This window comes from Dryobates pubescens, chromosome 2 (genome assembly GCF_014839835.1).
Source record: "Dryobates pubescens isolate bDryPub1 chromosome 2, bDryPub1.pri, whole genome shotgun sequence".
NCBI lineage: Eukaryota > Metazoa > Chordata > Aves > Piciformes > Picidae > Dryobates > Dryobates pubescens.
The window spans coordinates 17,793,968-17,815,702 of NC_071613.1; the positions used below are offsets into that span (position 1 = coordinate 17,793,968).

Below are 21,735 nucleotides of genomic sequence, written 5' to 3' on the forward strand. Positions count from 1 at the left end.
CCAGGCTGAGGGGGTCTGAGCCATCATGGGTTATGAGGTGTGCTTGTAAGCGGCAGGCAGCCACAGTGCTCCTTGAGGAGGAAATGGTCTGTGTCTAAGTGCAGGCAAAGCTGTTTAGAAAGCCAAGCCAAAGCAGGCTTGCTCTCCTGGCTTGGGCCAGAATGACATCCTTTGGGCTTATGCCTTCAGTGGCTTCCAAAAAACCCGCACAACAACAACAAAACCCACACCACCCCCCAAAAAAAACCCAACAAAATGAAAGCCACAAAACCCACTGAGAAAAACACCAAAAAAACCCCAAAACCACCACCCCCACACACCAAAAAACCCACACCAAAAAACTCACACCAAAAACCTCAACAAACACCACCAAAAAACCTCACAAAACCCCCACAAAAAAGCCCACAACATAAAAACGCCAAAACCCCCCAAAACAGACAAACCCCACAAAAAACACACACCAAAAAAAAATCACAAAAACCCCACAAAATAAAACCACCAAAACCCTGCAAAATCCACACAAACCCCCCCACAGACAAAAAAAAAACCACAAAAAAACCCCAAAATAACCCCACAAAATTAAAATAAAAAAATAAAAAAATAAACCAAACACAAAAAAATACCCCCCCCAAAAAAAAAATCATGACAAAAAAAACACCCAAAAAAGACCCAGGAAAAAAAACACATCAAAAAAAAAAAAAACCACACACAAAAAAACACATCGGGGGGAAAAAAAACCCACACAAAAAAAGCCCAGACTGAAAACCCAACTAAAACATCACACAAAAGAAAAACATGGAAGAAAATCAGACAAAAAAAGAAAACACCATGCCAAAAAAGGACCAAAAAAAACCACCACAGACAAACACACCAAAAAAAAACCCCAAACCCATAACCCCCCCAAAATAAAACTGCAAGAAAAACACCAAAAAAAAAACCAAAAACCCCACATAATCACACCAAAAAAAAAAACCCACCTCATAAAAAACCCACAAAAATAAACCCCCCACCAAAAAAAACCACAAAAAAACACACTAAAAAAAAACCACACACAAATAACCACACACACATACAAAAACACACACTCACACACAAAAAAAAAACCACAAAAAAACCTCCACAAAAGTAAAACCCCCACAAAAAAAAACACACCCTAAAAAAAATCCACGCCAAAAAACCCCACAAAAATAAAAGCACTCAAGGGGAAAAAAAAAAGTCAAAAACACCACACACAAAAATAACCACACACCAAAAATAAAACACCACAAAAAAAAACCCGCAAAAAAACTACCAAAACCCAACAAACACACCAAAAAAACCCACAAAAAACCTACCAAAACCCAACAAACACCAAAAAAAAAAACCACCACAAAAAAAACACACACAAAATAAACCCACAAAAAAACCCAAAACTACCCAAAAAATCACACACACAAAAAAAAACCACAGAAAAAAAAAACCCACAGGACGAAACAAGCCCAAAGCAGCAGCAGAACCCCACGAAAAACAAAAAGCGAAAGGGCAACAAAGGCAGAGTCCGTCTGGCTCTCCTCGGCTGTGTGCACATTGCTCAGAGAGGGGAAGGTGAGCTCAGAGCGGGGCTGGTTTTGCGCCCTGCTCTCCCTCCTATCGCTTCCCAATCAGGCTTCATTGTGCGGCATCCCCGCCGGGAAACAAAGCTCAAATCATCTCTCGCACTCCAGACAGGGACGGGGCGGGGGGGGGGGGGGGGGGGGGGGGGGGGGGAGAGGAAAATAATTTTATTCCAAGATCGTATTAATAATCCTCTGTCTTCCCCTTGCCTTTCAGCCTGGCCTGAACACGAAGCTCTCTTGCTTCTGATCAGCTCTCCCCTGGCACAGCCCTTCCCGGGACGAGATGCAACCATTAGCTCCCCTGCTCCTCCCGACGCCGGAGCTCAAGCGGCTCCGCGGGGAATCATCACTGATCTCGACGAGCAGGGGCTGGAGGGGGCACACGAGGGGGCCACCACCAGTGCCTCTGTATGGCTTCTGGCTAGGGTTAGGCTCCATGCCCACTGCCCCCCGTGGAGAAGTGAACATCATCCGAGGACCTAATTGTGGCCTTCCAGGATCTGAAGGGGGCTCCAAGAAAGCTTTTGAGAGTGTCAGGGAGGGATAGGACTGGGGGGAATGGAGCAAAACTAGAAGTGGGGAGACTGAGATTGGATCTTAGGAAGAAGTTCTTCCCCATGAGGGTGGTGAGAGCCTGGCACAGGTTGCCCAGGGAGGTGGTGGAAGCCTCCTGCCTGGAGGTGTTTGCAGCCAGGCTGGAGGTGGCTGTGAGCAACCTGCTGCAGTATGAGGTGTCCCTGCCCATGGCAGGGGTTGGAGCTGGCTGATCCTTGGGGTCCCTTCCAGCCCTGACAGTTCTGTGATTCCATGAGTATCCCTTCCCAAAACGCTTCTCTGTGGCACACAGAGGGTCAACCACACCTCTGCTGCTGCTGCTGCCGCCTCGGGGCTGCAGCAAGGGTTAAGTAAGGCTCAAAAGGAGTCTCCAAACAGCAGAGATGGAAGACAAACTATTAATACTGCTAACTCCACCTCCACAAAGCAAGCAGTGAACTCCTGCTGAACCTGTCACCACTGAACATTCCCCACAGGCAAGCAGAAATCAGCTGCAGCCTTCTGCCAGCACCCCTGTGCCACCCCACAGCCCCAGCCCCCCTGGGACACCCACCCCACAGTGGGCACCTTTCTGGGTACTCTCTGGACTGATCCAGCCAGATCTAGGGCTGCCCTCCCCCACCAGAGCAGCAGCTATAGGGGGAAAACCTCCCTCCAGGCACCCTGCTTGCTCCTACGGAAATATACATAGGAAGAGGGGAGCAATACTGACTCAGATGGGGCCCCACGACCTCCTCCTTGGCTTGCTCTTCCCCTAACACCAACTCCTGCTGCGATTTTGGAAGCAAAAAGGGGAAAGAGGGAGGGGGAAATCAATTTAATTGCAGCTTAGTAAGCAACTGTGCTAAGCATTGCTGGCAAGATCTGAAGGTTTCGCTGCGAGAGAAAGGGTGGGAAAAAGGCTTTTACATTGCATGGGGGAAACACGGATGGAGAGCAACTTCTCCCCTCCCCCCACACCCCGTATCATCTGCTCCTCTTCACCCCTTCCTTCTTGAAACAGGAGGAAGCCAGCAAGAAACACCAGCAGTCCCCAGCCCCAATTAATAGTCAATCCACTGCACCCTTTGTCATTAGGCTCCACATAATTACTCCTTCACACAAACGACTTTCTTAAACAGATCCTGCTTCTGCTTCCTCTGCAGACACATTCCCCATAATTGGTTTTACTGCACCAAATGCTAGGCTGCCCTCCTGGAAAGGGAGCAGTTCCAGCTGCCTTTCTCTCTCCCAGCTGCAGGACGTTGCTTTTGCTTTGCCATGGCTCCTCCACAGCTTGCTTTTTCCTCTCCAGCCTCACCTTGAATATCTCCAGGGATGGAGCCTCAGCTGCCTCCCTGGGCAACCTGTTCCAGTGATCCACCACCCTCAAAGTAAAGAACTTGTTCCTAACATCCAGTCTAAATGGAGTTTGAAGTCATTGCCTCTCCTCCTGTCTCCGCAGGCCTTTGCAAACAGTCCCTCTCCATCCTTCCTGTAGCCTGCTTCAGGTACTGGCAGGCTGCTATTAGGTCTCCCCAGAGCCTTCTCTTCTCCAGGCTGAATACCCCCAGCTCCCTCAGCCTGCCCTCATAGCAGAGGTGCTCCAGCCCTTGCATCATTTTAGACTGGACATTAGGAAAAGGTTTTTCCCAGCCAGAGTGGTCAGGGACTGGAATGTGCTGCCCAGGGAGGTGGTGGAGTCCCCAAGCCTGGCTGTGTTTGAAGGTGGTTTGGATGTGGTGCTTGGGGCTATGGCTCAGGGGTGAGCCTTGCAGAGTAGGGCTGTGGGTTGGACTTGGTGATCCTGAGGGTCTTTCCAACCTGAACATTTCTGTGATTCTGTGATTCCACCAGTGAGGAGCCCAGAGCACCCACAAGATCCAAACTGGCATCCCACAGGCTGCACACACTGCTCATGCATGTCCACAGAGCTAAGAAAAAAGCACTTAGCCCACACCACCTCTGCTCAAACTCCAGATTCAGCTATCTGGAGGTTGCCCACCCCAGTTCAGTAATGCTACACCTGTGTTCTTATGGGTTTACACAGGGGTGTTATCTGCCTCCCCCAGCACTGTCCTTCCAGTGCCTGTGCTCACCCAGCTGGCACCTGCTAAACCACAGCAGCTCAGCAGACCATGCACCCATGCTCTGCCTCAATCTCTCTGTCTACAACCAACCTCTCAGCTTCAGGAGGGAAAGACTCATAGAATTGTCATTGCTGGAAGGGACCTCAAGGCTCAGCCAGTGCCAACCCCCTGCCATGGGCAGGGACACCTCACACTACAGCAGGTTGCTCACAGCCACATCCAGCCTGGCTGCAAACACCTCCAGGCAGGAGGCTTCCACCACCTCCCTGGGCAGCCTGTGCCAGGCTCTCACCACCCTCATGGGGAACAACTTCTTCCTAAGATCAAATCTTAATCTCCCCATTTCTAGTTTTGCTCCCCCAGTCCTATCCCTCCCTGACACCCTCAAAAGTCCCTCCCCAGCTTTCTTGGAGCCCCCTTCAGATCCTGGAAGGCCACAATTAGGTCACCTTGGAGCCTTCTCTTCTCCAGACTGAACAGCTCCAACTCTCTCAGTCTGTCCTCATATGACTGTAGTCCCAGACCACAACATGTTCCATAGATCTTCCCCTAGGCACAGCCATTTATAGTTCCTACCCTGCAGCCACCCAGTGTTTAGTTCCCCTGCCCATGGGCAGGCACAGATCACATTGCACAGCCAGGGTCAAGAGATACCCAGGCAGAGCAAGAGGAAGCAAACCTAGCCAAGCCAGGCCCTGGGCCATAAGCACATCAAAATCAATCAGGATTATGTTCTCTTACCATGGAAAGAAAGAGCAGAGAGGACAGAACAGCCTGGCCTTCTGAGTAACGACTCGCTCTCTGCACAGATACTGAGGTGCAGAAGGATGATCAGGAAAGAACATCCTGTCCCCAGACACTCAGCACCTTTCTCAAGCATGGAAACCCTTCACAACATACATGCTGTACCTAGGATGCCTCGGTGTCCAGACACAGAGCTGATTTCAGAGAGCTCACTGCTCAAAAGTAGGACCCCCAAAGGGTCACCAAGGGCCCAGGCCACAAGCCAGAGCTGAAACTTCCTAAAACCCCAGCTGCAGAGGCAAAGGCTCCAGCCCCTCTTTGTCACCTACCATGGGGATTCCACCACACCACATCAGCTGCTGAGGGACACTGCAGCCCAGTTCAGTCCCACTGGCAGCATGCTCCACAGGGACCCTTCCAGAAGTAGATTACAAGAGACTGTGACACTCCTGTGCTCAGCTCAACCCAGAGGCATCAGCATCTTCAACACCCCTTCAGAGCAAAGCAGCAAGACCTTTCCCTGCTCTTTCTGTCCTTCCAAAGCATAACCACAGCCTCCCAGGATGTCAGGGGGTGGAAGGGACCTCCGGAGATCATCAAGTCCAACCCCCTGCCAAAGCAGGAGCAGAGACTCCAGCACAGGGCACACAGGAACACATCCAGATGGGGCTGGAAAGGCTCCAGAGAAGGAGACTCCACAACCTCTCTGGGCAGCTTGCTCCAGGGCTCTGGGACCCTCCCAGGGCAGAAGTTCCTCCCCATGGTGAGGTGGAATCTCCTGTGCTGGAGTTTCCATCCATTGCCCCTTGTCCTATCCCAGGGTGCAACTGATCAGAGCCTGTCCCCTCCCTCCTGACCCCCAGCCCTCAGCTATTGATAGACATTGATTAAATCCCCTCTCAGTCTTCTCTCCAGACTAAAAAGTATTTTGATTCTCCTGCTGCTCAACACCTCCTGCCAACAAGACAAGTACCAGCTGCATAAAAATGGACTTAGCAAGTTAGCAGCACAGCAGCAAGGTCCTTGCATCCTCCCCTTTCTTCCCTGCCATTTCTCTTGTTTTAAAAGCCCCAGGAAAAGGCATCTGGACACCCTGATGCTCACCACTTTACAAAGCAAACAGGTCTTGTTCAATCAATATTTATGCCCCCATCAATCACAGCTGCAACAGGGAGCTCTACCAGAATGTAATGGGGGGGAAACTCACTCACTGCAATTACCAGTGAGAAATTAGCAGGGGTTTCATTGACTTTTTATCTTCCACAGGTATCTCAGCAAGTGCCTGGACATGCAGCAGGCAGATTAATTAAATGAGCTGTAGAAGGCAAGCTGATCATCATTTGCTTCAGTAGCAGAGGTGGCTGGGTACTCACTTGGGCAGGACGTCTCACCTCACTCCTGCTCCACAAGGATGCAGGTACAAGGAGGTGGCCATGCTGAGAAAACCTCTTTCCCAAGCCCACAGAAGGAAAGGGAGTGTCTGAGAAACACTGATGCACCAGCCCCATCCCATCTGGTCCCACAGACAAAGGCAGCTTGAGCATGGGTTTCTGTTCTCTACTTCCACATCCACCACTAAACACACCAGGAGCAGTGAGCATAGAATCACAGAATCAAGCAGGCTGGAACAGACCTCAGAGATCATCAAGTCCAACCTGCCACCTAATCCCTAACCCCTCCTGACAACCAAACCATGGCTTCAAGTGCTACATCCAAGCCTTTGTTGAACACCTCCAGGGATGGTGACTCCATCACCTCCCTGGGCAGCACATCCCAATGGCCAACTATTCTTTCTGGGAAGAACTTTCTCCTCCCCTCCAGCTTAAACATCCCCTGGCACAGCTTGAGACTGTGTCCTCTTGTTCTGGTGCTGGATTCCACCCTACCTCCTGCACCAGCAAAGCTCTGGACAAGCTAGACAGATGAGATTCCAGGGTGGGATTTCACCAGCAAAGCATGACACATGTTTCCTCTCCTCTCCCTCCCTGGACCTACACAGCCATCAGGAGCTGCCCTGCTACTGAACTCTGCCTTTTTGTTCCTGACAGCTTTGCCACTTCAAGCTCTTAATTGTGGAGATGGGAAATGTTTTTTGCAGGATACACAGTCCACAGCCTCCCAGGATGTCAGGGGGTGGAAGGGACCTCTGGAGATCATCAAGTCCAACCCCCTGCCAGAGCAGGACCATAGGATCCAGCACAGGTCACACAGGAACACATCCAGATGGGGCTGGAAAGGCTCCAGAGAAGGAGACTCCACAACCTCTCTGGGCAGCCTGCTCCAGGGCTCTGGGACCCTCACAGGGCAGAAGTTCCTCCTCATGCTGACCTGGAACCTCCTGTGCTGGAGTTTCCATCCATTGCCCCTTGGCCTATGCCAGGGTGCAAGTGAGCAGAGCCTGTCCCCTCCCTCCTGACCTCCATCCCTCAGCTATTGACAGACATTGATTCAATCCCCTCTCAGTCTTCTCCTCTCCAGACAGTTATTTTAATCTGTTAGGTGGCTCTGCTGCTATAAAACCAACAGGAATGTAATATCTGGAGAGTGTCAGCTGAGCTCCAGGTGCTGAGGCTTTCTGGATGGCAATGATGCAGAAGGAAGCTCAGGTTGGTGCAACACACCCAAGCAGCAAGGTCACTGAGCCTCTCACATCATCTCCCAGGAGCCATCCCTCAAGCTGCATTTCAGCTTTCTCAGGGAGGAGCTGCTGCACTGCCAGCTCCAGCACAAGTCAAGTAGATCAGGTCACTGTTTTTATTCAAAGGAACTTTTCCTCTCTGGCTTTTCTCCCACGAGCCAGCCTGTGACGGACATGCTTTCCCTCCAGAGCTGTCAGCCCTGCTTCAGACATTCATCAGGAGGAGCAAGCCAGCGTGCAGGAAGGGATGAAGGGATGTAGAACACCCCCAAACCCAATACAGCACCTTCATGCTCGCACTGCTGGTCCCCAGCATCCCTCTCCTGCCAGCCCCTCACTCTTGCAGGGCTCTGCTACACAGCCAGCTTCTCACTTTGGCCTAACACAGGTCACAGAATCATAGAATGGGAAAGGCTTGGAAGGTACCTCCAGAGAATATCTAGTCCAGCCCCACTGCTAGAGCAGGCTGCACAGGAACACCTCCAGGTGGGGTTTGAAAGTCCCAGTCCACCACCTTTCTGGGCAGCCTGCTCCAGTGCCCCAGGACCCTCAAAGCAACAAAGAAGGTTTTACAGGAGCCTAAAAGCAACAAAGAAGGTTTTACAGGAGCCTCAAAGCAACAAGGAAGGTTTTTCAGCAGCCTCTCAGCAAAGAAGGTTTTTCCAGGAGCCTCACAGGCTCACAGGATGTTAGGGGTTGGAAGGGACCTCTGATCATTGAGGCCAACCCCCCTGCCAGAGCAGGACCTTTTCAGTTCAAAGCAAAGATTGTTTTCAGGAGCCTCAAAACAAAAAAGTTTTTCACCAGGTGGAGGTGGCACAGTGAACCAAGAGGCTGTTGTCTATTCTCTTGCTTCCTCTCAGGGCCACACAGCTGCAGCCTGGCGCAGGGCACAGGTGTGGCGCCGAGGGAGCTGGCGTGGCAGCCAAGCGTCGCCGCAGCCCTGGCCACACACACTCCTCACAGATCAGTTTGGGAACTTGCTTGTAATTAATCCTGCGTATCAGTCCCTCTCATTATTTCTTAATCTAATTAAGTTATTAATTTGTACGTTGTCTCCCTTCCCAAAGCAGAGGGAGGCAGGGGAGTCGCCGGGCAGCAGCAGCAGGAGGCCGTGAGCAGCGCATGCCAAGCCCCGGCGCCGCCTCCCTGCCTTACTTCAGGTGGATCGTTGGCAACCTGATTTCTTCCAAGAGGGTTGAGCGACTCCAATTCCTCTGGAGCCGGCCAGAGCCAGAAGGATACAGAGTTCAATTAACCTCCCCAGGTCCCAGTTTACCCAGCCAGAAAACTGCCGGGGCAGGGAGACAGGCTCCGGCTAATTAACGCTTGCAAAGTGTTTCGACACCCTCTGCCCAAAGGCAGGGAAGGCAGGAGGCAGGGAGCAATCCCAGCTGACCCATAACCCCCACACACCCTCATCCATCAGGCTTCACTCTCCCGTGGGCTTGACCCAGGGCTGCTAAGCAGGCAGGCAGCCGGTCCCACAGGTCCTATGCCCTGCCAGAGCCCCCAGCACTACCAGGGCTGCTCGCCTCAGCCCAGCTACAGGAATCCAGGAAAGGCAAATCTTGCTCACTGCACTGATGGGGCTTGATCTGCCCTTTGGAAAGGAGGGGGGAAAACCCAAACCCAAAGTGACAGCAGTAATAACAGCACCAGAGGGAGCGGGGAAGTCATCCCAGGAACAGCACCATAGTCCCGAATGGGGCAAGTTAGTCTCTTCCACACCCTGCCAGCCCTGCAAGGTTTCTACACACCAGAGCCAGGAGGGAGACTCACACCCTAAAATCCAGCCTCAGCCTGCTCTGGCCGCCCTGGCATGTACTGCCAGGGGCTGCAAACAGCAGGGATGAGGAGGAGGAGGAGGGGAAGGTGACAGGGATTGAGGAGAGCTGGCAAGAGACGGCCTGCTAAGCTTGCCTGCCACCAGGCAGCAGCGAGAGATCCACAGAGGTGGAATCAGAGAGAAAAAACAGGAGGGAAAAAAAGAGGAGGTGAAGCCAAGTCAATCACAACAGAGGGCTGCCCCCACCTCTTTGGGCACAGGCAGCTCAGGGAGGCTCAGACCTGCCCCACACACCTGCCTCTGCCAGGGCCACAGGAGGCCAAGCCAGCAGCATGTTTTGGGAGCAAGCAGGACTCAGAGACCACAGCAGAGCCTACATGCCAAGCACCTGCTCCTTGGAGACCTTGATGACCCCAACAGAGGGTTCTCCAGCTACAGGCAAAACATCAGAAGCCTTCCTTTGGGAAGCTGAGTACTGAATCTGGCACAGGATTGGGAGTAAAGAGCGAGGATGGATGCAGACCAAAATAAAGGCAATGGCCAGGCAAGCCCTGCCTCCATGCAGCCACAGGCAGCAGCTCCAGGAGCTCTGCCACTGGCCCTTGGCAAGCCACCAACATGTCACAGCCAGCCAGCAAGCTCGGGCACTGTGGCCTTCCAGCATCAGATGTATGCTGAGAGCCCTGCCAGGAGACAAGCATGGTCAGGAGGAGGCATTACCAGCTGGAGCCTAACTAGAAGGGTCTCAAGGTTAAACCCATATGAGGCATGATATATGGTGTGCATATGGCCATGGAAATGCAGCTTGGCAGAGCAAAGCAGAAGGGGAGGGAAGGAAGGGTTGGATTAAAAGAAGAATGTTAGGAAGAAGTTGTTCCCCATGAGGGTGGTGAGAGACTGGCACAGGTTGCCCAGGGAGGTGGTGGAAGCCTCATGCCTGGAGGTGTTTGCAGCCAGGCTGGATGTGGCTGTGAGCAACCTGCTGCAGTGCGAGGTGTCCCTGCCCATGGCAGGGGGTTGGAGCTGGCTGAACCTTGAGGTCCCTTCCAGCCCTAACAATTCTATGATTCTAAGAAAAGGCATTGGAAAGAGCTGCCAGGAGGTCGATGTGGGTGTGCTCCCCTTCTCCACTGTAGCTGTGCAACAGGGTTTGCACTGCTGTTAGCAACCTCCCCCTTGCTTCTTGAGGAAGTTGAGAGGAGAGCTCTAACTGGCAGGGGAATTGACAGGACACACTGCCAGGCTCCTCCCTGCCCAGCAGCATCCCTGCCTCTAATACCCACCTCAGCCCTGCAGCTTTTCAGATGGGTTAACTGAAGTGACACCGTGTCCCTGTGCTCACAACTGCCTTGTCATTCACACTGCTCAAAAGTGGCTTCCAGAGGCAAAAAAAGGTAATGCACTAAAAAAAAAAGACAAGAGCCTGCACTGTGTGGACCTCGAGGGGATGAGACTGTTTTGATGGAAAATTCTGAGGCAATGCAGGAGAGGCAATTTTAGCAGTCAAAGTGCTTGGAGTTCTGGCAACTTGGCACTTGCAGCCTCGGAACTCAGGGCCTGATCTCTCTGCAACAGGAGAAGCTGGCTTCAGCCAGCCTGGCCCCTAAAAGCAGCAGCAGCAGCAGCAGCAAAGCTGCACCTCAGGGCCTTGAACAGGAGTAAAAGATGGGCTGCAAAATGTCAGCAAACTGGGCTGCAGCCAGAGCTACAAGAGAGGAGAGGCTCACTGCAAGAACATCAGGGCTCATGTCAAAGAGGGGAGGTCTTAACATGGCAGTTGTTAAGAGCAACAGCTCCAACAGAAACCTCCTGACACCAGGAGTGTGCTTGTGGCTCAAAAACAAAAAGCTAGCAAGCAGCACTTGTCTTCTCAACTCTCTTTTTTCAGTGAATTATTGTCCTCCTCAGTGAATAAATAAATGTAGATTTAATTGCTCTTTTCAGGGGCCTGGAATTGCACAGATTCATTACCTCTGTGCTAGGACTGAAAGCTTCCTGAAAGCCTGGGAAGAAAAAGCTACTCACTCATTTTTATTTAACAAAAAACAACACATGGAAAGCCAATAACTCCTCAGGAGACTGTTAAAAAAGATAAATCAAAGTCAGTTTGATGAGTTCTGACTTTGGGTTTTTTCCCCCCAGTCAGGTCATTAATTCAGCTGCAGAGGTGACACAGACATCAGCCTCGACACAGACCTGGCCGACACGTACAACGGGCATGCGTCATGGGCCGCTCACTTGGGCACCACTGCTGCCAAACCAGGGGCCAAGCACTCCCCCAGTAAGCCTTGATCTCAGCAGGTTCTTCCAGACCCAGGCTGTAGTCCCAAGTCATTTATTCCAGGCTCACAACAGCGTGGCTCAGCGCACCACCTCCTTCGTCTCCTCTGGGAAGTTAAACCCCTGGCTGAGCTCTGGCCACTCTCAGCTCCTGGAGAGGACCCAGACCCTTCTTCAAAGGAAGCTGATTGCAGCTCCCCTGCTTTTCGATGGGGCAGTGAAGCTTCTTGGTCTTACTCCCTGAGCCACAGGGGATGCTCTTCTCGTTGCTCCCACACACTCCAGGGAGCCAAACTCGACACAGAAACACCACGGGTGCAAACGCTCTCCTTCTTCCAGCCAGGCTGAGCAGCCTGACCCACACCTTGCCCTCATACTCCAGCAGGAACTAAAAGCCCAGCGACCTACACCGGCTGATGAACCTGCAGCTCTGCCGGCCCACGGACGCCAACCACGGGCCGCCCGAACACCCTCCCCTTCTGTTCCCCTCCCGTTTTAACAGGGAGACAGGAGCGAGCCCTTCTCGTTCGACAAAGCTCGGGAACGCCGCCTGACCCCCGCGGGCAAAAGGAGCCACCGGGCCAGGCCGCCTGTCCCCAGGCATGACAGCAAACAAGCTCTGGGCTGGCACGGGGTACACCGGTGTGGCTCCGGAGACACAACGCCCTAAACCAGGGACAGAGCGCTGGCCCCTGCCATCCCCGGCGACGTTCCAGGCTGTCAACGGGACAGCATTGGCCCCTGCCATCCTCGGGGACGTTCCAGGCTGGCTGCGGGACAGAGCACTGACCCCCGCCATCCCCGGGGATCCAGCGCCCTAAGCTGGGGACATTCCAGGCTGGCTGCGGGACAGAGCGCTGACCGCCGGCTCCTGACAGCCGCGCCGGCACCCGCGGTTCGGGGAGCAACGGCGGCTGCAGCCCCCCGGTGAACCGGGGCGAGGGGGAAGGTGGGAGGGGGTGGGGACACACGACTACTGGGATTGTCTGTGCCAGCGGAGGTACCGCGACCTGGAGAGTGAGGTGTGAGGAAGGGTCCGTCCCCCAGCCACGGGGACGGAGCCGGTGCGAAACTTGAAGGGCAGCGTGGTGGAGCGGCCGTCCCGGTAACCGGCGCCGGTAACACCTGCCCTGCGCGCCTCCCGCCGGGGCGGCCCCGGCGCCCTCGCGACCCCTTCTTACCTCCGACGGGCGCACCTCGGTCCCCACCGCCTCCAACTTCCTCCGAGCCCCGAAGAAGAAGAAGAGGAGGAGGGCGGCGAGCCACAGCAGCCCCAGCAGCGGCAACGCCAGCCGCCGCGGCGGCCTCATCCTCGGGAGGGTGGGAAAAGTGCGGCTGGGGGGGGAGGAAGCGCCCCGGAGGGGGCAGGGAGGGCGCCGAGCGCCCCCGGGCCGGAGGAGCGGAGCGGGGCTGGGCGGGCAGCGGGGTCTGGCCCGCCCGCCTGGCAGCCGGCGGAGCGAGTCCCGGGCTGTGCGTGCTCTGCAGGGGAGGGGAGGAGGAGGCGGAGGCGCCGGGCGGAGCGGGGCTGGAGCCGGAGCTGCGAGAAGGCGCTGGGCGCAGGCAGCCGGGCTGGCACCTCGGGGCCGTGCCGCTGCCCTGCCCGCTCCGCCGGGCACCGCACCGCGCCCCCGGCGCTGCGGCCCCCTGGGAACAGGGGCTCCGAGCGTATCGGCCGGGATGGGAGGGTGTAGCCCGTGGTGCAGCCCATCGTGTCCCCTCCCACGCACCGTGCGTGGGGCCAGACGCTTCCCGGGGGTCCCCGAACCGGGCGAAGAGGACCCCGGGACGGTCCCGTTCCCCGTCCGGCTCCGGGGCGAGGGGAGGCCACCGTTCCGCCGAGCGCAAGAGGAGGCTCAGACATGACGGGAAGATTAATTCATCCAATTGGAACAGCGGGGGGAATTCAGGTAGGTGGAATTTAATTACGGGATTTGGAAGAGAAGATCGAAGTCTCCAGAGCTGTCAGGAGCACTTAGGAAATAAAATCATTACCATCAGCTTTGGGCACATCATTACCGTCAGCAGCTCCGCCGCCAGCCCCGTCCTGGGGGGATGTTCCCTGCTGGCCCCACACAAGGCAGCCCATCTGGGAACTGCAGACGTGGCTAAGGAGATAAAACTCAGCAAGGGTCGGACTCCAGAAAGCAGCTTCCTCAGCCGACCATCCCTGCTCTCCTGCCTTCTGATCCTGCCCCTGATGAGTGCTGCATCAGCTGAGCAAACCCTTGCAGAAAACGCTGGAGCGCAAGCGGAGTGCTGGAGCAGATGTGAGTCATTCGTGTTAGTGCTGAAACTATAGAACTCCATAAAAACATGAATCCCAGTGACATCTGGAATGAACTGGAGATAAGATGTCAAATGCTGGGGAGCCCGATGTGCATGTTGTAAACAACCTCTCCTATTGCATTTCCCACACGCTCCTCCTGGCTTCATTATTCCCTGCAGTTGTTTCCTGTCGCTTCCTAATTTGTCATTTGTGATCTCCATCCTCTGTCGTCCTCTGATTTATCTCTGGGGCTCAGCAAGCCCTCCTCCCCTAAACACCACCCCTACTTCTCAGGCCCACAGCTCACGGAATGATGCCCTGGTGAAAATGTCATTAACATCCACAGAAAAAGAAAAAAGGACATTTCCCCTTCTTTATTGTACAGCCACCTGACTTGGAAGCACCTTGCAAGGAAGATGGAATCCAAGTCCGGCAGGCAGGCTCAGGTTGAACTTGGTTTTGCAACTGTGGGAGCAGAACTCTGTGGGAAGATAGTTAAAAACCCTTCGTGCGCTGGTGGACCAGCAGCCCAGCATCACACGGAGAGCCCATGTCAGCCCCGAAACATCTCTTCCCCTGCTGTGCATTGTTGCTCAAGCCAAGAACCTTCCTCAACCCCTCGCTTGGGGCAGTCAAGCCACCACGCACTGGGTTTGCCACCGTGATGTGTCTCTGCCCAACTCAGAGAGGACCTGCAGTTGCTGCTCTTTCCCACACTGTTGCTTTATGCTTTCTCCTCAAGTCCCTGAGCAGCCTTCGGCAGTGGTGGCTTTCACATGGCTTACAGCTGTGCTCTTCCCTTGCACCCACCCCTAGCGACTGGCACAGGCTGGTTGTTCCTCTCTCTGTGGAGCAGAAATGCTTTCTGGCCAAGAAGATCAACTTGCCACAAAGCAGAAAATATCTGCTGGTGCTTTCGTGGCTGGGACGAAGTGACCTTGGCTGTGGCTCTGCGGCGCTCCCCTGACACGTTTGCAAAGGGTGCTGATCTTTCCCTGCTGGGCTGGAAGAGCTCTTCCGGATGAAGGCACCGAGGGGGTGGTGTTACCATTCAGAGCTGGATTAAAAACCTGGTGGGGTTTGTAGGGCAGACATTCGGCACAGAGTTGTTAGAAAACGTAGAGGAGGAAACAGAAATACCAGGGAAATACGTCACAAATGAGGTTGCAGGCAGGGTAATAAATAGGAGGGAGCTGACAAAACCGCGATGGGATGATGCTATCTCGCTCCTTACCTTGAGAAACGACTCCCTCTGCTGAGGGAAAGCTCTACTGGCAGCGCTCAGCGCCCTGACCAGCAGTCCGCGGCGCACAGCCTGGCCCTTCCCTGCTGCCACTGCCCTTGCCCCGCTGCTGCTCTGCGCGGGGGTCCCGTGGTGAGAAAGGGGATTCGAGGAGCTCTGGCAACACAGATGATCTCCAAGGAAGTCTGTTCCTCCTGCCTGTGTGTGCATATGCTGGGACAGATTCACGGGTTGCATCGGGTTGGAGGGGACCTTCAGAAGTCATCTTGTCCAAGCCCCCTGCACTCAGCAGGGACCCCTCCAACTAGATCAGGTTGCCCAGGGACACATCCAGTCTGATCTCGAATGTCTGCAGGGACAGGGCCTCAAGCACAGCCCTGGGCAACCTGTTCCAGTATTTCCCCATTCTCATTGTGCAGACCTTCCTCCTGATGTCCAAACTAAATCTCCCCTGCTCCAGTTTCAAACCATTGGCCCTTGTCCTATCACCACAGACCCTTCTGAACAGTCCCTCCCCAGCCTTCCTGTAGGTCCCCTGCAGATCTGTGGCTCTAAGGTCTCCCCACATCCTCCTCTTCTCCAGGCTGAAGATGGTGCATCAAGCAGGTGCTGGTAGCAGCTCTTCACACAAGAGTAAAGCAAGAGCACAAATCTGCAGGCTCAGAGTTATTTGCAGCCACAGACTCCCAGAGATCTGTGCACAAATCCTACTGGCAATTCCACTAAACCCATGGCAAGAGCAGCAATCCTCTCTTGTGATATTGATACCTTTACCTTCCCCATTTTTCTAATTTTCCACCTGCCAATCTCAGATGCTTGGCAAGTGAGGTCCATAACATCCTACCTGTTTCCAAGGGAGCAAAGTGTAAAGGCAGCAGTGCAGCCAGAGGCAGAAAACCAGACTAGGAAACAGATATTTAGCATCTGCTGGCACAGGGCTTGCAAAGCTGAGGGAAGCAATTGTTTCATGAGAGCAAGAATAGGACAGCATTTCTGGGTGGAAATGGGACTCTGTAACTGCAGCTTCAGGTCCTGGCCCTTCAGGGTCCTGCCTTTAAGCACAGAAGCTTAGGGGAAAGTAGATGTCCTCACTCTTTCAGGGGCATCTCTAAAGCACATTTCAAGGGAATTTCAGCTCAGCAGGTCTACAAACCAGCTAGGCACAAGTGCAGTCTTTGCTAGGGCTGCTCCTAGGCTTGAGTCTCAGTTGAACATCACAGGTAATTGCAGGGTGGAGCAACGCCAACACCAAGTTCTGGCTGCAATAGGGTTTGTGGGACACAGAGCCCCCCTGGCAGAGGAGGATCTGGCACACAGACAGGGGTTTGGAGCAGCCCAGCTCGCTGCTGTCTGTGGCAGTGCAGCTCCCCCATGAAGAGGTGCTGCTTGCAGTAGCAGACAGATCAGAAAGAACCTGCTGGCAAAGATGAAGAGATCAGGGCTTGAGAGGCTCAGCATGGGAGATGGACTTCATTCAGTGCTCAACAGTACCCTCGTGGGCCCTGCTCCAGGCTCGGGGAAAGAAGCTAATGGAGAAGTCTCTCTCCCAGCCCTGGAAGAGGGTGGGCTGCGCTCACTGAATTTAACCACGCTGAGAACGGCCAGGAGAGGAGGCAGAGCACATCAAGCTGCTCCCAAATAGCTGTCTTGGCAAGTGCTGAGCATTGGCATGTTTTGCAGGAAGCCCAGCTGTCCCTTGCCACCCAGCAGCCGAGGTGCCAGGCTGGCTGTAGGCCCTCCAGGGGAGCAAGCCAGCACATGCCCCTGGCCCTGGCACCACTCTGACAGCCCTCACTTGCTCCCCAGGGTTGACTCAGAAACCATTCACTGCTTGTCGAGGGCTGGAGCTGTGCTCTGAATGCAGTCATGTCAGTGACTCTGCCAGGTTTCTATGTGATAATGGAACAAAAATTCCCTTTTTTGGAGCTGCAGCTGCTCAAAAAGCCTCCAGGTCCCATTCTCTATTCCTAACCCAGTCAGTGTGGGCAGGAGGGGAGAAGCCAGCAAGTTGCTTGCCCAAGGAGAGGTTGTTGCTGTGTCATGGGGGTCCAGCAGCTCTGTGGCACTTGTCACCACCATGCCTTGGCCCTGTGGCATGCTGCTGCAAGGATGCAAGAGTGTACTGAGCTGGTGGTTCCCAGCCACAGCTACCATCCCACACAGCTCCCTGTGTTGTGAGCCGCAGGGAGCACTCTCTGCCACCTCAGGCAGCAGCCTACCATAGAATGATAGAACTGCCAGGCTTGGAAGTGACCTCAAGGCTCAGCCAGCTCCAACCCCCTGCCATGGGCAGGGACACCTCACACTGCAGCAGGTTGCTCACAGCCACATCCAGCCTGGCTGCAAACACCTCCAGGCAGGAGGCTTCTACCACCTCCCTGGGCAACCTGCGCCAGGCTCTCACCACCCTCATGGGGAACAACTTCTTCCTCACAGCCAATCTGAATCTCCCCACTTCTAGTTTTGTTCCATCCCCCCCAGTCCTATCCCTCCCTGACACCCTCAAAAGTCCCTCTCCAGCTTTCTTGGAGCCCCCTTCAGATCCTGGAAGGCCACAATGAGGTCTCCTGGGAGCCTTCTCTCCAGCCTGCACAACCCCAACTCCCTCAGTCTGTGCTCACAGCAGAGCAGCTCCAGCCTTCTGCTCCTCCTCCTGGCCCTTCTCTGGACACCTCCCAGCACCATCTCAGAAAGCAGCTTCCATGAAGGCTGCTGAAGGTACTGTGAACATTATCCCACACTTCTGTGGCAGATGAGCTCTGCCTTAGTTTTTGAGCAGTAATGGGAGTTTAAAAACACATGAAAATGTCACAGAATCACAGTGTCTGGGATTAGGAGGGATCTCAAAAGCTCATCCAGTCCAACCCCCTGCCAGAGCAGCATCACCCAGGGCAGGTCACACAGGAGCACATCCAGGTGGGGTTGGAATGTCTGCAGAGAAGGAGACTCCACAGCTTCTCTGGGCAGCCTGCTCCAGGGCTCTGCCACCCTCACAGTGAAAAGGTTTTTCCTTGTGTTCACAGGCTTGTGCTGATCAACATTCTCCCTGTGTGCCCTCAGAGAAGACCCCAGATGCTAAGAGACAGCTCTGGCCTAATAACCAGAAGAATTGTAAGGTAAAGGAGGCAAGGTGTTGGGAAAGGTAAAAGCTTTCTCGTTGGCTGCCTCCTTTCCCTCACTGAGATAACAGAAGTGTAGCTTGTCCTACATCTGCAGCCTAAACCAGGGGGTCAAACATGAAGCTGTGAAGCACTCACCCCTTCCACATGGCTGATGGCATCACTCTGCACCTCCTCAGCTACTGCTGCAGTCAGAAAGGGACATGGAGGAGCTGCCAGCAGATCTTTTTCCTGTCAGTACCTCTAAAGGGTTGGTGGTGCTTTAGCTGATGGGCTTTTGCTCCTTTTTAATTCAACCATAAGCATTCTTCTCTAGCAGAAACTTTCCACCATGGCATCTCCAGTTAATTAAAGGGTTGAGCTGTCAGGAAATGCTGTGCATAAAAAAGGGGGGAAATAATGAAAAAAAAAAAAAAAGAAGAGGAGAGCTCCTTTGATAGCATTTGGTAATTGAAGCTCTCATCAAATCAGCTGCAGGAGCACGGAGCTGATTTGATGAGCAGAGGGAGGGGACAGGCTCTGCTCACTTGCTCCCTGGGATAGGACAAGGGGCAATGGATGGAAACTCCAGCACAGGAGGTTCCAGCTCAGCATAAGGAGGAACTTCTGCCCTGGGAGGGTCCCAGAGCCCTGGAGCAGGCTGCCCAGAGAGATTGTGGAGTCTCCTTCTCTGGAGCCTTTCCAGCCCCATCTGGATGTGTTCCTGTGTGACCTGTGCTGGATCCTATGGTCCTGCTCTGGCAGGGGGTTGGACTTGATGGTCTCCAGAGGTCCCTTCCACCCCCTGACATCCTGGGAGGCTGTGGACTGTGTATCCTGCAAAAAACATTTCCCATCTCCACAATTAAGAGCTTGAAGTGGCAAAGCTGTCAGGAACAAAAAGGCAGAGTTCAGTAGCAGGGCAACTCCTGATGGCTGTGTAGGTCCAGGGAGGGAGAGGAGAGGAAACGTGTGTCATGCTTTGCTGGTGAAATCCCACCCTGGAATCTCATCTGTCTGGGTTGTCCAGAGCTCTGCTGTTGCAGGAGGGGAGGTGGAATCCATTGCTCCCTTCTGCTGCTGCATTTAGTGATGGATGTGGAAACAGAAAACAGAAACCACTGCTCAAGCCGCCCTCCTCTGTGGGACCAGATGGTCCTGCTCTGGCAGGAGGGTTGGACTCAGTGACCTTTGGAGGGCCCTTCCAACCCCTCACATGCTGTGACCCTGTGATCCTGTGCAGCTGTTCTCTGAGTAGATAGGCACCAGCACACAGCCAGGCATTCAGATGCAGGTCCTACAAGTCAGGCTCCCACCTTCAGCCTAGCTGGTGAGGGAGTGGATGGATGAGAGGGTGCTGAGCTCCCTCCACACTGGGTCAAACACAGAGACATCTCCATAGCAAGCCTGGATGTGGTGGGTTGAAATGACCCCCCAGGATAAAAACTGCCAGAGCAGCTCAGCTGGAAGCAAATGCAGCTGTACTTACAAGCACAACTGCAAACTAGAAGCATGGGAGGCAATGACTATGTACAAACCATTCCATGTTTACATGGAGTTGATCAACAACACAAGAACCCCCCCTGGACAAAACCAGGGGATTCCCAAGAGTTTCTCCCTCTCAACCTCTTTTTCCTCTGTAGCAGGGACAAGAGAGAAGAGCAGAGAGTAGCTTTTTAGTACTTAAGCACAAGAAGAATGCAGCCAAGGTCAGCAGCAGCCAAGCAGAAGCTACCAGCTGGTGTCAGCTAGAGTGAAGGGCCAAGAAAAGAGCAGAAGTTAGTTTATACAGCGAGCTTTATGTCAGTCAGCAGGCCAGTGGGATTATTTAGACCTTAGCATTCTTTTCCCTTTCCATCCAGTGGCAATTGGTTGATATTCTATCACCTTCTATTCAAGATCTGTGGAACATTTCCTAGGCATCAGCCTAAAACTGTCACACTGGTGGAAGGTGGTGGGAATTCCTGCCTGCCACAAAGCAGGCATCTTTAGCCACTGCTATCAAATAGCCACCCACTGGAGCTTGTGTTTAATTGTCTTGAATAGGAGCCCCTGTGCCAGGAAGGATCTGGAGGTGCTGGAAGGTGTTCAGAGAAGGGCCACGAGGAGGAGCAGAGGGCTGGAGCTGCTCTGCTGTGGAGACAGACTGAGGGAGGAGAAGGCTCTGAGGAGACCTAATTGTGGCCTTCTAGTATCTGAAGCCCATGGATAAGGGATCCCACAGCTCGTTTTTCCAGTGTTTTGGCCAGGGAGAAGCTGTCTACCTCCAGGTCACTGCATCAGCAACCAACAGAGCCACTGCTAACAGCCACAAAAGAGCATTTGAGACACAAGGCAGTGGATGGCTTTGGGGGCCAAGTCACAGCAAACATAGCACAGGGCAGCTGAATCTTTACCAGCAGCACTTAAGTCTGTAAGGTGCTGGACACCCTGCAGTCCTCAGCACAGCTCTAGCCTGCACCCACACTCCTGGGGGACCCCAGTGCTGCTGTAACTCCACAGGGAGAAGCAGAGATGCTCAGCTGCCTCCCCAGGAGTGCATCCCTGTGTCCTGCATGCATGTGCACCCCCTCACCCCCTAAGCCTCTTTAAGCAGGCAGAGAACCCTGCCAGAATTCAGGATAAACCCCTTTGTTACTCTGGAGGTGCTAGGTCAGCCCTTTCAGCCAGCTGCAGCACTCTGTCCTTAGACACCCTCAGGCCCATAGCTGCAGTTTGGACAGAGACCAGAGTTCCAGAACGACACTGAAGCAGGCTGCCCAGGGGGCTGTGGAGTCTCCCTCTCTGGAGATACTCAAGACCCACCTGGATGCGTTCCTGTGTGGCCTGCTCTAGCTGATGCTGCTCTGGCAGGGGGGCTGGACTGGATGGTATTTCAAGGTCCCTTCCAGCCCCTATCATTCTGTGATTCTGTGACCACCCCCCAAACACTCACCCTCTTCAATGCAGACATCAGTGTAGACACAATGCAGAATCAACCAGGCTGGAAAAGACCTCAGAGATCATCCAGCCCAACCTGTCACCCAGCACCATCTGATCAATTCAACCATGGCACCAAGGGCCTCACCCAGGCTCTTTTTGAACACCTCCAGGGATGGGGACTCCACCACCTCCCTGGGCAGCACATCCCAATGGCCAAGCTCTCTTGCTGGGAAGAATTTCTTCCTAACACCCAACCTAAACCTCCCCTGGCACAGCTTGAGACTGTGTCCTCTTGTTCTGTCACAGACTGCCTGGGAGAAGAGACCAACCCCCACCTGGCTACGGGATAAAGAAGCAGCCAGGTGCTGGGTGAGAGAGCACATCACCCAACGTAAAGCCTCATCCTTCAAGCACCTTGACTGCCTCTCTCTCTTTGTGTGCAGGTGTTAAGTGGCCTCCAGAGCCAGATCTGTTCTTCATGGATATGTAAAGCGTGGCCTGATGCCAGCTGGGACTCAGGCAGCTATTAGCACAGC

The 21,735-nt window shown here is 53.9% G+C and overlaps 1 protein-coding gene across 1 annotated transcript in view; it reads right to left on the reverse strand.

Annotated features, from left to right (window-relative positions):
- Window positions 1-13,323, reverse strand: part of GALNT14 (polypeptide N-acetylgalactosaminyltransferase 14) — a 108,915-nt gene extending 95,592 nt beyond the window's left edge. Inside the window, exon 1 of the mRNA XM_054171279.1 lies at window positions 12,852-13,323. Coding sequence (XP_054027254.1) covers window positions 12,852-12,980 — 129 coding nt within the window. The 5' untranslated portion in view covers window positions 12,981-13,323. The remainder of the gene's footprint in view (window positions 1-12,851) is intronic.
- Window positions 13,324-21,735: the final 8,412 nt, after the last annotated feature.